The sequence below is a fragment of the Hypanus sabinus genome, chromosome 8 (genome assembly GCF_030144855.1).
Source record: "Hypanus sabinus isolate sHypSab1 chromosome 8, sHypSab1.hap1, whole genome shotgun sequence".
NCBI classification, from domain to species: Eukaryota; Metazoa; Chordata; class Chondrichthyes; order Myliobatiformes; family Dasyatidae; genus Hypanus; species Hypanus sabinus.
The window spans coordinates 31612459-31628489 of NC_082713.1; the positions used below are offsets into that span (position 1 = coordinate 31612459).

At 36.1% G+C, this 16031-nt stretch overlaps 1 protein-coding gene across 1 annotated transcript in view; it reads right to left on the bottom strand.

Moving 5' to 3' along the window:
- Positions 1-14399, bottom strand: part of chic1 (cysteine-rich hydrophobic domain 1) — a 47393-nt gene extending 32994 nt beyond the window's left edge. The window contains exons 1-2 of the mRNA XM_059976937.1: positions 14232-14399; positions 3931-3985 (exon numbers count right to left, since the gene is read on the bottom strand). Of these exons, the coding sequence (XP_059832920.1) occupies positions 3931-3985; positions 14232-14353 (177 nt within the window). The 5' untranslated portion in view covers positions 14354-14399. The remainder of the gene's footprint in view (positions 1-3930; positions 3986-14231) is intronic.
- Between the last annotated feature and the right edge of the window lie 1632 nt (positions 14400-16031).

Below are 16031 nucleotides of genomic sequence, written 5' to 3' on the forward strand. Positions count from 1 at the left end.
ATTTCAAATTTTCCATGCAAGAAAAAATTAAATTCAAATGGATTCTTAACTTTGCTCAAATGGTGGCATTTGTATTTCAAAATGAACAGTTTTGCAACCTTGCACAGTTGATTGTCATTGGGGGAACATTTCTTGTGTCTTGTGCAGCCTGTGAGCGAGGTTTTAGCCAAATGAATCAACTCAAAAACAAGCTGAAAAACCATTTAGGTGAATGTCATTTGGATATGTTAATGGTAATCAAAAGTTATCAATTGGATGGTAGTTCTATTAGTCTAGACACAGTTTACAAAAAATGGGTAAATGCCAACGACAGCAGAGAGAAAAGGTAACTGAGTGACTTAAATATGTATGTCATTTTGTTGCTATTCTGTGCAGTTTTATGTCAAATATTTTGTAAACCTACATAAACTGTGCCATGTGTGCATTCAGTGCGCATATATTTTTGTCACAGAAAAAATATTTGCACAACGTAAAATTTTTGCACACACTGAGTACTAAAAATTAGAGGGAACATTGATTGTAACCTCTACCTGAGACTAGCAATCTGCTCTGTTCACATTGCAAACATCCAATTTAATTAAAGTATTTAGTGAATTCAATATAAAAGTGATGAGCAAGCTATCTATATTCTTACAATTTTCTTAAATAATTCATTATCCATTTTTCTATTTGGCTTCAAAATGCAGAAAAGAAATTAATATAATGAGATATTCTATCCTCATTCTCATTCCCTCCCTTCATGTATTCTGGTAAGATTCACTGTAATACTATTTTCTATTTTCTGCTAGTCAAAATTATGAACGCTATATAAATATTATTTAAAATCAGATATATTAAATTCCCAAGATGCAATAATCATTCCATATTTATGGACATCGTATACTGGATTTCTTATTTTGAAAGTTGTCTAATGAGACAATGAAGTAACATATTAGTTTTTCTTTAGACATGCGAGGTAATGTGAATATTTTTAAATGGACACTAACAATATAGCTTACAAAATGTTTTTTCTATATTTTCTTACAATTTTAAACACCAAAGCAAGTGATCACCTAAATAACTGAAGATGAGCAAAAATATTCTAAACAGCATGCTAAGTCTTGCATTATCCTTTAAAAGGGGGTAGGTGTAGGTAAAGAAACAGGTGCAGGGGGAAAAACAAGTGCTCATTAACTTAGTTTAAACTAACCAAGGCAGAAGTGCTGTTTTCCCATTACAGATATCCTCTAGCTTTTTGAACATCGAAAATTGATTCCACGTTGAGTGCCATTAACTGTGGTGCATTAAATTGAACTCACTGTTTCAGTAGTTGAGCCTCAAATGCAATGGGCATACATAGTTTTGAAACTTATTTATTATCAATCCAGCCGTTATAAAAAGCAGGTTTTGACTCTCTTTAATATTAATGAACTAAATACTCCTTATAACTTGTACAAGACACCTTAATAGAAATGTTCAAATATTACACATTTGCAAATATAATCAAAGGTCAAAAAGCACCTTTGAATTATTAGCAAATAACAAAATATTTATTATAAACAATGAGCTGTGTATTTTGCTGCAAAAAATGCAAGTAACTATTAGCTATTGCTCAGGAAGCATTATTCCCACACTTCAAATGAGCCATACTTCCTCCTACCTCTATATTAGACCTGCTAATAAAACATGGTTGTAACATTTTACGACAGGATGCAAAAAACACTTCACAAATAGTGAAAAGACTGGCAAAGCCCAGCAGGCTAACCATACCTCTTCAATCATAATAAACCGTGTAATCTATCAACTGTCAGGTACAGTCACAATGCAACTTGGTTTATTGCTTGCACTTCTCTGCAATGCACAACCACCTCTCAAAAAGCCCCTGCTTTGTTGCAGATTTAGAGTGGGAAGGCTCTTTTTTCCCCCCAGTAAGTATTAGTGTCTACTCATCTAGTGAATTCCTTGGTAGCTGTACATTACAACATACGTGGCATTAATCTACACTTCAGTTCTAATGTTGTAATGGGAGAAAGCAAAGAGAAAGTACTGGGTCAAGAACAAAACTATGATCATAAGTTCTAAGCAAATCATTGAAAGGAAAGCTCAGGATTATACTCATGATAGTTTAAGTTACAATCTATAGTTTATAAAAAAAATTTGTGCAAATACAGATAATAACTCAAAAACCTACAGTGTTAATTATTATGCTGAATTTCTGCACTGATTCTCTTCCCCAACCCACCTAACTCACCCCACCTCCCCAGCTGCTCTTAATGGTCATCTAACCACATTTTTCTACCAGGGTAGGTTAATACTGTGAGCATTTAAGCCACAAAAAGCTACTCACTTTGATACCTATTTTTATGTGGCATTGGTTCAATCTCAATTTCTTTCAAGGACTGAACTGATCACTGCTGGAAATATTCATCAAAGACATACAAACTCTTTGGGAGATCTGAGAACTGTTTACAGTTTGCAGAACTGTAATCTAACCAGCATTCAATGCTTCAGGAAAGGAAAAGATGTGGGTGGTATTTTGGGAAAACACACAAAAATCCTCAGCAAAATTTAACTCATTAATTATCAAATTAACATTTGAATTATGCTTAATCATTAAATATAATTTGAATGAATGGAATAAAGATAAGCAATTTTTGGAGAATTAAGGAGGGTACTTTGAAGAATGAAAACAAAGATCTTTAAATGCTTTGATGTGGATTAGTCACAAAAAACAATGCAGTCCTACAAAACTACTAGCAACAAATACTGAACACTTTGGAAACTTTCAATTATTTTTGTGGCCATTTTGATTCTCTATGAAAAATTGTTGCACTAACCCCTAATTAATCCTGAAATTAAATTAATAGATATTCACTATGTGGCAAATCAGTAGATACCCCACTTTAAAGATGGCACCTCAGACAATGCAGCTAAGTAGTCTAGTTTTGATTTGGGACTTATGCATTCAAATCTCTGAATCTGAATCACAACCTTCTGACTCAGAAGAAAATATTTTACCAATGGATCACAGTGAACAGAATTACAGTAGTTTGGCATTTTCATTTGTTATGCAAGTTAGCAGTATGAATCATAGATTGATGTAACTGTATCACACCCATAATGATGATTCTGAAACAGGAAATTGCAGAATACAAATACAAGCAAAAGAATAAATTATCTTTGTCTAGGTAGTTACCGAATAAAGACCGACATTTTCCTAAATTCACCAAACATTAGACTATGTCTTAAATAATAAATTCAGCTGTTGATAATCTGAAACTTTCTATACAATGAAAACCCACAGTAAATGTTCTTTCTTAACCCTGTTTTGATACCATTATGTGAATTTGAACATTATGATAATCAAGGCAAATTCAGATTAATTGGTGTCTACTAAAATTCCATTATAAAGTTACTTACTAATTTAGGATTACTCGCTTAATAGTTAATTGTTGCTATCAAAGAGAAATAAGAAACTAAAATACATGTAACTCCTAATAACTGATATGTCAGTGGATTCTCATATATTACTGAGCCTTCGAGCCAAATGCTCGAATTGTTTGTCAATTTTAAAAAGGACAATAATTAAAACATTAGAATTCATTTTAGCCACAAAGACTACACAGAAAGCAGGTTCGATATTATCCTTCATGATCCACAGCTACAAAAGCAAAATTATAAGCCAAATTTATAAACTCATCAGAAATAATTGATCTGCATGGATCAAGGACCAAACATGGAATCTGGTCTATATGACCCAACATCTCCTTTTGTTAGTTCAGTAGAAGGAGCTAAGTACATCAGGAAAATTTCTGCTTAATTAGTATGAATCAGTTTAGTTTCTGGTTCTCTGAATAAATTTTGGACAGCAATACATGCTGTATAGGAAAGGAGAGAAAGAAATTAAGATACTAACAGAGGAAAATTGCCAGTTCTTTAAATACAACTCACCTTCCCTGTGAGAACGGAAGGAAATTCTGGATCAAATTTGTTGCTGAGGCCAAACCTAAAAAAAACCAAATAAAACTGTTTAAGTTCCACTCAAATAGAATTTTATTTCATAGTAAACAGATATTTTACACAGGACAGAGACAGACAAGAGTGTTAATTTCAACCTGCAAAATAACTTCATGTAATGTCTCTCTAATCTCAAATAAGAATAGATTTATTTGAATCAATAAAGAAAATATCATCGAGGATGAGTCAATGATATGGTACCAATTGGGAATGAAATAAAATATAAAATCAGTTTCAAAGTTTTAAGTGCTTTTCCCCCTTCAGAGTTGATACATGTACATTACAGACTTTCGGGGGGGGGGGGGGAGTCACTTCTGTCTTTTTAAACAAACATCAACTTTCAATCGTAAATATGTGAATGAAAAGACTTTCCATAACTCTCAAATTTTAAATTGTAGTCTATTTATGTATACTTTTCAAAACACCACCTCAATTCTACCTCTGATCAGAGTAGTATATCCAAATTGTAATGCTGGTTCTAAAGCAAGATGATATAACACTAAAGAACCAATTAGTATGTAAAAAAAGAGAAAAACTATTATAAAAACCACAAACACAAGAAAATCTGTATATACTGGAAACCCATAGCAACACACACAAAATGTTGGATGTCCCGATGAAGAGTCTTGGCCCAAAATGTCACTGTTTACTATTTTCCATAGAAGCTGGTTGGCCTGCTGAGTCCTTCCAGCATCTTATGTGTGTTACAATATAATAAAAAGACATGTTTCAAACCAACATTTCTACTTAGGACATTTTCCAAAATGAGTAGAAACCATTCCCATTGGGATTCCTGATTTACTACTAATTCAACAGATATGCAGATGTAATTTTGATTAATTGTGTGAAAAACATCATGATTTTAAATGTAGGCAAATAAAGCTTATGAAATAGTTTGATATAGCAGGAAGATTACCACTATATACAAAAATCAAGAAGAGAAGGAAACAATTCCTGTCACCTTAAAATTCTTTTTTTATCTTAGAATGGAGTGCACATAAACATTTATAAAGGTCTGTTTATGGCAAAGAACAATTTAAACATTATATACAATTACAGAAAGTATTGAATGGTTCAAATATTGTGGGTGGCATGGGAGCATAGCAGTTAGTGCAAAGCTTTAATTGTCAGGGATCACCAATTAGGGTTCAATTCCTGCTGTTGTCTGTAAGGAGTTTATACATTTCCCCTCAACCGTGTGGGTTTCCTCCAGATGCTCTGGTGTTTTACCACATTCCAAAAATGTATGGGTTAGGTTGGGGGGGGGGGGGTGGGGAGCAAGCTATGTTGGCACTGGAAATAAGGCAACATTTGTGGACTGCCTACAGTACTTTTTTGAACTGTGTTGGTTTTTGATGCAAATGACGCATTTCACTGCGTATTTCAATGTTCTGATGTAAACGTGACAAATAAAGCTAAACTTTAATCTTTGTCTACAATCATACAATCCAAACTATGGATTAGATCAGAAATACAGTAAAGAGTGGGATGGGGGGGGGGGGTCATATGACCATAATTTGTCAACATAAGATAAAACTATTTCACTGAAAATATCACCAAGCCTAAAAGTTAATTGACTTCTACATTTTAAGCTTGTCAGTAAGTTAAAAACCTTGCAATAGATTTTTATTGAAGTAGAATTAAATTAATTCTCAGAATAATGTGGGCTAAAATTTGTGCATGTTTGTTGTTAATGAGCAGCCAATAACAGCTATCCTGCTGGGTGTAAAGTAACCAGGATACTCCACCCCAAATGATATCACCTAAAACATGCCACTTTTCACATGTAGCTTTAATACACGTCTCTAATCATATCTACATTTCACTGTCCTGAACTACTAGAAAAACATAACTGGACAGACCATCATTTGCAGTGATGACACAAATTCTTCCATCATAGCAAATGCCTACAACAGATTTACTCGTGCTCAAGACCACCTCTTCCAACCCTTCTAAAATGATTTAGGTTGTGGTACAAAGTTCATTTTGCTACCACTGTACATGGATGCCCACCAAAGTGTCCAGCTGAGCCAAGATTCTTACACTGCTTTTCCCCAACTCCACATCTATACACAATCATATGTGATGTGTATACTACCAGATGTAAACGCACCATTCTCTTTTTGGAAACAAGGCCCAATTTGGACCATCCAAGCTGGAATATAGTTGGTAATAATTTTCTGAAATGCATTTCCAGTGAATGTCCTTCTCCAAGGTATTGCTCTCATTCTACATAATGCATAAATGTCCTGTCAGGGCGAAACACTTAAATTAGACCAAGATAATGTTTATCAATACCTGATTATATCAATACATGGTTATGTTTCCCTTTATTGCTTACTCCAATTGTTATATGCAATGTGGTAAGATGCGTCTAGCGATCATAATGAATTATTTTCAAAATAATTATAGAAAACGATAGGTCTGGTTCTAAAGTTGAAATTCTAAATTGAAGAACAGCTAATTTTGATGGTATCAGTAAAGATATGGCAAGTGTGGATTTGAACAGGTTATTTTCTGGCAAAAGTGTACTTGGTTAAAGGGAGGCCGTCAGAAGTGAAATTTTGAGAGAACAGAATTTACTTTTTTCTGTCAGAATAAAGAGCAAGGATAACAGGTTCAGGGGCCCTTAGTTTTTGAGAGATGGCGAGGCCTTGGTTCTGAAAATAAAGGTGGTGTATAGCAGGTAAAGGCAGGTAGAAACAAATGAAATACTTGAAGTACAAGATATGCAAGAGAACACTTAAGAAGGAAATCAGGGGTTGCTTTAGCAGTCAAGGTGAAGGAGAATCCTTAGGGCTTCTACAGATAATATTAAAAGCAAAATGATACCAAGGGACAAACTGATCCTCTGGTAATCTATCGTGGAGCCAAAAGTGATGAGGAGATTCTAAATGGATATCTTGCATCTGTATGTATTTGGGAGATGGACATAGAGTCTATAGAAGTAAGGCAAAACAGCAGCGAGGTTATGGGCCCTATACAGATTAAAGAGGAGGAGGTGTTTCTTGTCTTAAGGCAAATTAAGATGGATAAATCCCCAGCACATGATCAGGTGTTCCCTCAGACCCTGTGGGAGCCTAGTACAGAAGTTGTATAGGCCCTAGCAGAGATACTTAGGGCATCCTTATCCACAGGTGAGGTCCTGAAGGAATGGATGACAGCTGGTGTTGTTCTGTTGTTTAAGAAAGGCTCTAAGAATAAGCCAGGAAACTAGGCTGTTGAGTCTGACATCAAGTGGGAAAATTATTGTAAGGTATTCTAAGGGACCTTATATATAAGTATTTGGATAGACAGGGACTTATTATGGATAGTCAACATGGCTTTTTGCATGGTAGGTTGCATCTAATCAATCTTATGGAGTCTGGAGAGTAATAAGAAACCGAGAAGTATGACAAAACAGAGGGATCTAGGAATACAGATCCATAATTCACTGAAAGTGGCATCACAGGTAGTGGGGTCCTAAAGAAAGCTTATAGCACATTGGCCTTTATACATCGGTATATGAGTAGACATTGAAAGAGTGCAGAGAAAATTTACAAGGATGTTGCCAGCATTATAGGGAAAGGTTGAATAGGTTTGGTCTTCATTCCCTAGAACATAGAAGATTGAGGGAAGATTTGACAGGGATATACAAAATTATCAGGGGTATAGATAGGGTAAATGCAAGCAGAATTTTTTCACTGAGGTTGGGTGAGACAACTAGAGATTGTGGGTTAAAGGTGAAAGGTGAATCGCTTAAGGGGAATACCGGGGTAACTTCATCACTCAATTAGTTGTGAGAATGTGCAAGTGCAAGTGGTGGTAATGGGTTCGATTTCAATATTTAAGAAAAATTTGGTTAGGTAAATGGAGGGGTACAAGGGGGTGGCTATGGTCTGGGTGCAGATCAATCGGATAGGCAGATTAATGGTTTGGTTTGGACTAGATTGACTGAAGTATTTTTGTGCTGTGGTGCATTATGACTCTTTTAGGTAGAATTCTGACACCAAATAGCTATGAAGCTCTCAGAAGTTGTGCATTATATCGTTCAGTTATTTCCACTTTTTGCAGCTGTTAAGAGATGGGTATACAGCTACCTCTGGTTCACTGCATTGTCCCAGGGCTATCTTGTCTTCCTGTTGTCATATGCCTGAATATAAAATTAATGCTGATGGTAACATCTAGATGAGTTTCAGTCATAGGAATTGCTTGATAGATGAGCTTGAAGAAATGCATAGATTTTAGTGAATGGGGGTAACTGGAAAATAACATTGAATGTAAAGTGTGATGTGCTGAAGCAGATGGGATGAGTAAAAGATGCATTAGGATATAGGTAGACCTGTTACACTCACTTTTCCTGATTTGATGAGGTTGTTTAAAATCACATTAACAGCAAATCTGATAACCAGGAACCACATTCCAAACTACTAACTTCTTTTACATACACCTGTCACCAGGGGACTCCGTTTCCTTTTACTTATAGGTAAGAATGGTAACTGTGCAAACTCCTTACATGTGCCAACATAAATTTCAGCAACAAGCTATAAAACCAGTGTCTGGTCTTGTTCAATTGCTCTTAATATTATATTTCCAGAGTTCTTTTAAATGGCAGCAGCAAAGTGAAGGGTGCACCAAAGTGTTAAAGCTTAGCCCTGAAATTGAAAGATTATCTTTCAAATTGGATTTTTGTTGTTTCTTTAGATAGTGTTACTTTCAAAAGTACCATGTATGATCAGAAAATTTTCAAATCAGGTAATTCTTTTTATCTTTAACACAAACATTAAGAACATGAAATGAGTGGGAGTGGGGGGGGGGGTGGAAATTTAACATTTGAAAGTATGCAATGTTCCCATAAAATAAATTCAAAGTAAATTTTTCTTCTCAATTTAAAAGGTCTCACCATTCTATGAAAAATAAAATTTTAAAAACTTCATCCAGAAAACTTAAAAGTATGAAACAGTAAAAGGCCAATTTATTTGACGCCCCGATAGTAGATTAATAATTACTTATGTCTCTCCTCTGTACAAAGGTAGAGCGTTCCTATGAAACCTTTCTTAAGCCAAAATGGCACAAAGCAAAGAACCATTAATTTATATGGGAAAAAATTTCGTGAAAGCAAAAATCCTCTTTGTAATGCGAAAGCAGGTTACTAATGTAGGTCTTTTGTAAAAGCAAAGTGGCGTAAAGCGAACATTCATAAAGCAGGGGACATCTGTACAATATTGCTATAATTAGGGATTTGATGTACAGTCAATAGTTTCAGAATTAAATCTCCCTCCACATCTATAGTCACATCACTGAAATCTATCTTTCAAATTATTATGAAAGAATTGAATACTGCTGTGAAGAGCTAAAAGTTGCCATCCTTAAAATCCTGAGGGAATAAAAGGAAGGAGACAATAAAGCTCTGGTTGAACACCCAAGTTGGTGAAGACTTTCATTGATTCTATTATGATTATTGTCTTATTATGGATTTATTGAGTATACCCACAAGAAAATGAATCTAGGGTTGTATATGGTGACATATATGTACTTCGATAATCACTCTGAACTTTGAAATGAGTTACAGTGAGATGCTGTCTATCACTGAAGAGCAAAATTGATACAATTGTGGAAGCAGCATATCTCAAAAACCTGCTTACAGGGAGATGGATTAGTACAATACAAATTCTACCATCTGTTTTCTAGAATGATTACAATAGCATTTGGTCAAAATCTGAAGTTTGAGCATGGATTATTATTCTGAGATATATGTTGCATGTTTCAATACACCAGAATCCAATATAAATATATTGATATTTAGTCTATTGTACACCAATGCATCTGCTGTATCTACAATAAACTCTCTTGAATCACTACAGCAAGGCAACTTTCATCTTTCCAAATAGCAACTTGACACAAACTTTAATTGAAAGGAACAGAAGGCACTCATATCTAAAAACAGTCAATACCAATCCTGGAATTTATCAATTATGTTTTAACTCAAAAATAAACAACAGCAATGCATAATGACTAATGATTTGCCCTTCTGTTTGACATGCTTTCATAAGTTCTATGTTTTGTTCAGATATTCAGTATATCAAATAGTGAATATCTATATATCAAATAGCTCTGCCAAATAGTGCTTGACAAGAATTGATAATTAACATAATACATTTGTAAAATTTAGAATGTCTTTATTTCAATACTAATGTAGTCATGCCAATATATTTTTCCCTCATATCAAACTTGATGTAACATTATTATACCCGCTTTCACACTTTGTATTTTTCTTTATTAGGTGTGCTAATGTCCCTTTGTGTTTGTGTCAAATTTCTGAATCCATGTTAATAAATATCAAGCCAGTGGGGCTCCTCTAACACTACTGATAGAAAACTTAGCCCAACAATTCCCAACATAATGCTGATTTTCACTAAATATCCACTACTTTCAAGTTTAAAGAAAACTTTACTAAATGCATTTGACAGCCAAGGGACAAGCAAAAACAAAATGTTCCATTGCTGCGAGGAGTGCAATACATCAAGGAGTCAAGTAGGCTGCTCATTGCCCAGATTAAATGCAGGTGCTGATTCTACAGTGATCTTCAAGTTTCAACTAATTAACCTAAAGGAAGAAGACAGAATAATTCTCATTCTCATTACCATTTCTAATATCTCAATTTCCATTGATTAATAAATACACTTATTAGAAACAACAAACTTAATACCCCACCTCCCTTATTACATAAGAATAAATGTCGTTTGCCTACAGAAATTCATTTGATTAACCTATTTCTATCTGTTGGGAATTTGTAATGAATTAATTTCAAAATTACTTAATTCTATTTGGATTATTACATTTAGGATTTTCTTCTGTAAATGTGGTGAAAGTAAAGAGGAATTTAATAATCACATCCAACTTTGTTTTGGTATAACAGAAAAATCAATACTTTTGTTTTGTATTCATTTCTCTGTTCCTCCTTAAACAATACAACACTTGATTTTTCCACTCCAATATATTCCTGTATGTTTTATATTAATCTGAAGACTGTTTAGTTCTCCCTACAAACTTCCTTGCTCTCTTCTTAAAGTCCTATATCACAGTCTGATATTTTATTACCTTCCCTTTGCTGTTTCATCTACTGTTTGAGAAAGGATTCACTTCTCCAACATTTCACAAAAAGAATAAGAACCCAATCTCTTTTTTTACTTTCAACAAACATAATAAAGTCATGTTCTCAAAAACCTGCCGTAATAATTTCAGTATCTTGATATAATTGCTCATAAAAACAAATTTATTCCCAATGGAAGTAATTACTCATAAGGAGGGAAGTGGTGATTCAACATTGTTGGGCCTAGTACTAAGCCCATTTTTGTGATTCAACCTTTTTGTACATATTCACAAGCATAGTTAGAACATTGTTTTGATGTCTGTGTGCACTTACTTAACGTGCTGGAAGTAGGAGAGGATGAAGGCAGTCAGGTTCACAGAAAAACAATCACAGCACTGGAGCCCATACATCTTACATAGGTAGGAAGTCACTTCTTCCCATTTCCCCACATCTACATTTTTATATGTAGAATATATTCAATTTTCTTTAGAAAATTAATATTGAATTTGATTCCATTTGCCATTCTGGCAATATGGTCTAAAATATAATGGCTCACTGCATTAATCAAATCCCATGGATGTCATTATTTCTATTTCCCAGATGTCAATTACCATTATCAAGTCACAACATGCCTGTGGAAGTTTCCCCAACACAATGAATCATGAATCACTCATGCATTATCCTGAATAACTTCGGAATCCTGAAATCAATTTTATTGATTGACTAGAATCACAAATAGACTATTTTCATATTTTTTTTTTCCTTTCCAAAGAAAACAGTCTTGCATTGAATTCTGACTTCACAAGTTAACTCTGACTTTACATATTAAAGATATCCTCCTTTAAGCTGCACCTGTTGGTACTTACTCAGACCACATCGACAGTACCTTCCAAACCTGTAGCTTCCACCACCAAAAAGAACAAAGGCAATAGGTGCATGCAAATACTACCACCTGCAGTTTCCCTGCCAGGCCATGACTTGGAAATAAATCACCATCCTGTTTTGCTGGTCTAAACCCTATCCAACTGCTCCATAAGAAAAACAGCAATTTTAAAAAATGGCTCTCCATTATCTTTACAAGAGAACTGGAGGCAGACAATGAATGCTGGCCTTGCCACCAATTCCCAGCTTTCTGAAAAAAAATTCTCATCTCCCATGAAATCATTCCCTTCTATTTACAATACTGCATAATCAGCTTCACATTCACTCCCCTCGTCCATTTAAAAAGTTCACATCCCAGCACTATGTGAATAAATCTCAAAAGATGTTCAAAGCGTGAGGTAGCAATTTACCAAAGCTCCTTGCTGAACCATTTTCCCCTATGTGCAAGGATGCCAAAGTCTAATGCAGAACCTTCACCAACAACATTGTCACCAGTAGCCGAGATAGCAAGCAGACTTGAAGAACAGTGGACCTTTGTGGCTCAAACAATATTATGTGTTTTCAATACTGCACCACATTGTATACACATATATATTCACTCCAATCTAATGACAAGTGTTCATTTACAACAATTTGATTTACCCATACTCAGGAAAAGCTTTAACAATTTTTCACTTTGAAGAATCTCCAAGTAGTTGGAGAAAATACTAATGGTCAAATAGATGTACTGATATTCTCTTAAAATATCATAATCACTGAATTGCATATAGCATACACACAAACCATAGTTTTGGTACAAACACATGGTACAAAATAACTGAAAAAAATCAGGTGACCAATATTACACCTTATTTAGTTTCCTTATTTTTAAAAAAGGTATTTGAAGTGGACAGCTTCTCATGAGACAATAAAAACATCCCCAGCACACCCCCACCTCCATTACTGGACACAAAAGATAAAATGACATTATTTTGGAGAATTGAGGCAAGTTACTCCTAGTGTCCTAACTAATACTTATTTCTGCTATATCAAATAAAGCAGATTGCCAAGTCAATTTTTAACATTTCTATTTGGGTGAGCTTGCTCTTCTCCAATTGGCTGCTGTGGCACTTACACTACAACAACTACATCTACACTTAAAATATTTAATTGGCTGTGACATCCCAAGGTCATGAAATAACTGTGTACAAGCATATTTTTCCCTTCAGCAATTCCATAATAGCAGCCTATTCTATTCATTGGAAAGTTAATTTCTCGGAGTTCTCATATTCCTCGAATTACTAGATTTGTATCAGAAGTGTCAAATTTCAATATAATACCCTGCTTTTAACAACACAAAGGTGCTGAGACAGCAAAGTGCATTGCCCTCCCCGCAGTATCGCCCTCCTGCATTTACAAATCAGATTTACTGTTGACCATCTTTTTAGACAAACAACAGTTTTACCATGTTAAGCCATATCACCAATATTCAGATTTGTTAAGTGAGATGGATTAGTTCAATATCAAGAAACAGAATCACCTGAAAAGGTATTGATTCAAACATTTTCTTCAGGATTCTTCCAAATCTTTGTACAAAAGGCAACTGGAAGGGCAAAACCACAACCATGTAGGTATAACCTGTATAGTTCTACTTCAAACAAAAAGGGAGGTGCATTTATTCAAAGCCGATGATTAAAGCATTGCAAAACAGGGTAACACTGCATCGCTGATTAAATCAATGAAATCACGAATAAATATCAAGGAATCAACACAAACGCAGGGCTTTTTACCTTCGGACCAACAGATCACAATAATTTGGGTTTAAAATGGGACACTCATTGAAACGTCATCGCGTGATCAAAATTAAATGCTATTTGCTTGAGTAGACTAGCAGCCAAAACGTTCAGGTTACATAAATTTCACGAAGCAGTTTCCTACTGGTGACAGAATGCCCAGCTCTTGCGAAATGATGTGACAACTGCTGGGGGGGGGGGGGGGGGGGATCAGATGGTTTTACAATAAATTGTAATGTCATTATAAAAGTGGTAATAGCTGAAAGTGATTAACAGTCGCGAGGAATTTAAAAATACTGTAAATTCGAGATTAAACAGGAAGCGATCTGCAAATTACAAGAGGAGCCCGAAGCCACTGCAGTGCTGTGGCTCTCCGTGGAAGCGTTTGCGCGTCCCTTGCCTGGTTACAGCGGGGCCGGCTCACTGTCAGCAAAGGCCGGCTCCCAGCCCGACTCCTACCGGATGGTGGTGGTGGTCTCCACCATACCCCCTGCATCACGTAAACTTACACTGTGATGTGGCCTGCCCCTCGCACCACGACAGGATCCGGCGTGTATCGGATCAAGTGCTCGTCCATCACCACACGCTCGTCCTCCTCGTCCAGCTCGTAAATGGTATCGAAGTCGGCCATGTCGGACTGAGGGGCACGAGCCGTCCCCGCGTCTGCGCCGGGCGCGTGCGGGGGCGGGCCGTGTGCGTGAGCGCGCCTCGGTGACGTCATATACGGCGCGGTTTGACGATCACGTTGCGCATTTCGCAGCCTTCAGCCGGGGTGGGGGGGGGGGGGGGGGAGGTGGATTGTCGACCCCCGTCGTTGACGTTATACTTAAATGGCAATTTTGCAGAGCGCGGAGGGAAATTAATTCTCCTGGGTTAATACATTGCTGAGAAAGTTCAGCCTTGTAGCCTTTTTCAAAGAGGAGTTCAGGTATTCAGGTAATCCCACGCACAGCAGGTGCCTGTGAACATGCGAGCCAAAGGTGATCTGAATCCGGAAGGGAGAAATGTCTGCGCCATTCGGCTACTCTATGGTCTGGGAAGACTGAAAGTATAACGTATGTTTGCAGAAGGGGTCAAATTTAACTTGACAACTGTTTGACCTGCTGAGTTCCTTCAGCATTTTATAACTGCAGACTATGCCTTTGAGTCAATAACAAAAGAACAATGGTTAAGCAACAATTAATCAAAAATGGCTCTCAGGAATATATTGATGGGAATTTCCACTTTTTGAGTATGTTGCAAACTGGATTAGGAGACATGATTTTGATTTATACATGTACCAAGATACACAGTGAAAAGCTTTTCTTTTGCATGGCATTCTGACAGATCATGACATGCATATTTACATCGAGAGAGTGAAAAGAAAAATATACTGTTGCAGAGAAAGTACAATACAATAAATTATGGGATTAAGAATTTTTTTTAGCATATGAGAAAGGATGTTCAATAGTCTGATTAAAAATCTATAATAGCTGCAGTCCTTGAGCCTGGTGATATGTGCTCTCAAGCTTTTGTATCTTTTGTGTGACAGGAGAGGATAGAAAATCTCTGGGGCAGAGGGGATCCTTGATAATGTTATCCGTTTTTCCAAGGTTGCCGGGAGTATAGATGGAAGGTTGGTTTGCATGGTGGACGGGGCTGTGTTCACAACTTTGTTGTCTTGGACAGAGCAGTTGCCTTTCCATTCTGTGGTACATATGAATAGGCCGCTTTCTGTGGTGCCTCTATAAAAATTGGTAAGAGTAATTGGGTGTATGACAAATTACCTTAGCATTCTAAGGAAGTAAAGGAGTCAGTTTGCACTCTTAACCAAAGAATCCTCATGGTTGGCCTGGGACAAATTGTTGGTGATATTTACACCTAGGAACTTGAAACTCTCTACCACCTCCAAAGTAGTGAGAACAGAATGGAACCTGGAATCAAGCATGGAGTCTTTTACTTCTGAAGTTTATGAAAAGAAGAAATAAAAATATGAGCAGCTTCTATTGGTAATTTGTATATGCGATGGAATTTACAGATATTTGACGTAAGACTGTATCCTTTTTAGATGTCAGGTGGGTTTGTGTTGTGATAGCTTACCAAATTCCTTAAATTGATAGCTTCATTTCTTTCTGGAGTGGTATTGCCATTTACAGAGTGAAGGGAATAAAAGGCTAGAAATATTTCCTGAACTAGTGTTGACTACCTGGGTAAATTGGTAAAGAATCCCCATGTTGTTGTACTGAGTCTTTTTCAGGAGATCACATGGGCTTATGATGGGATGGAGGTGCATGCATTTTAAAAGTGCCCACACTGCAATTGTTCATGAT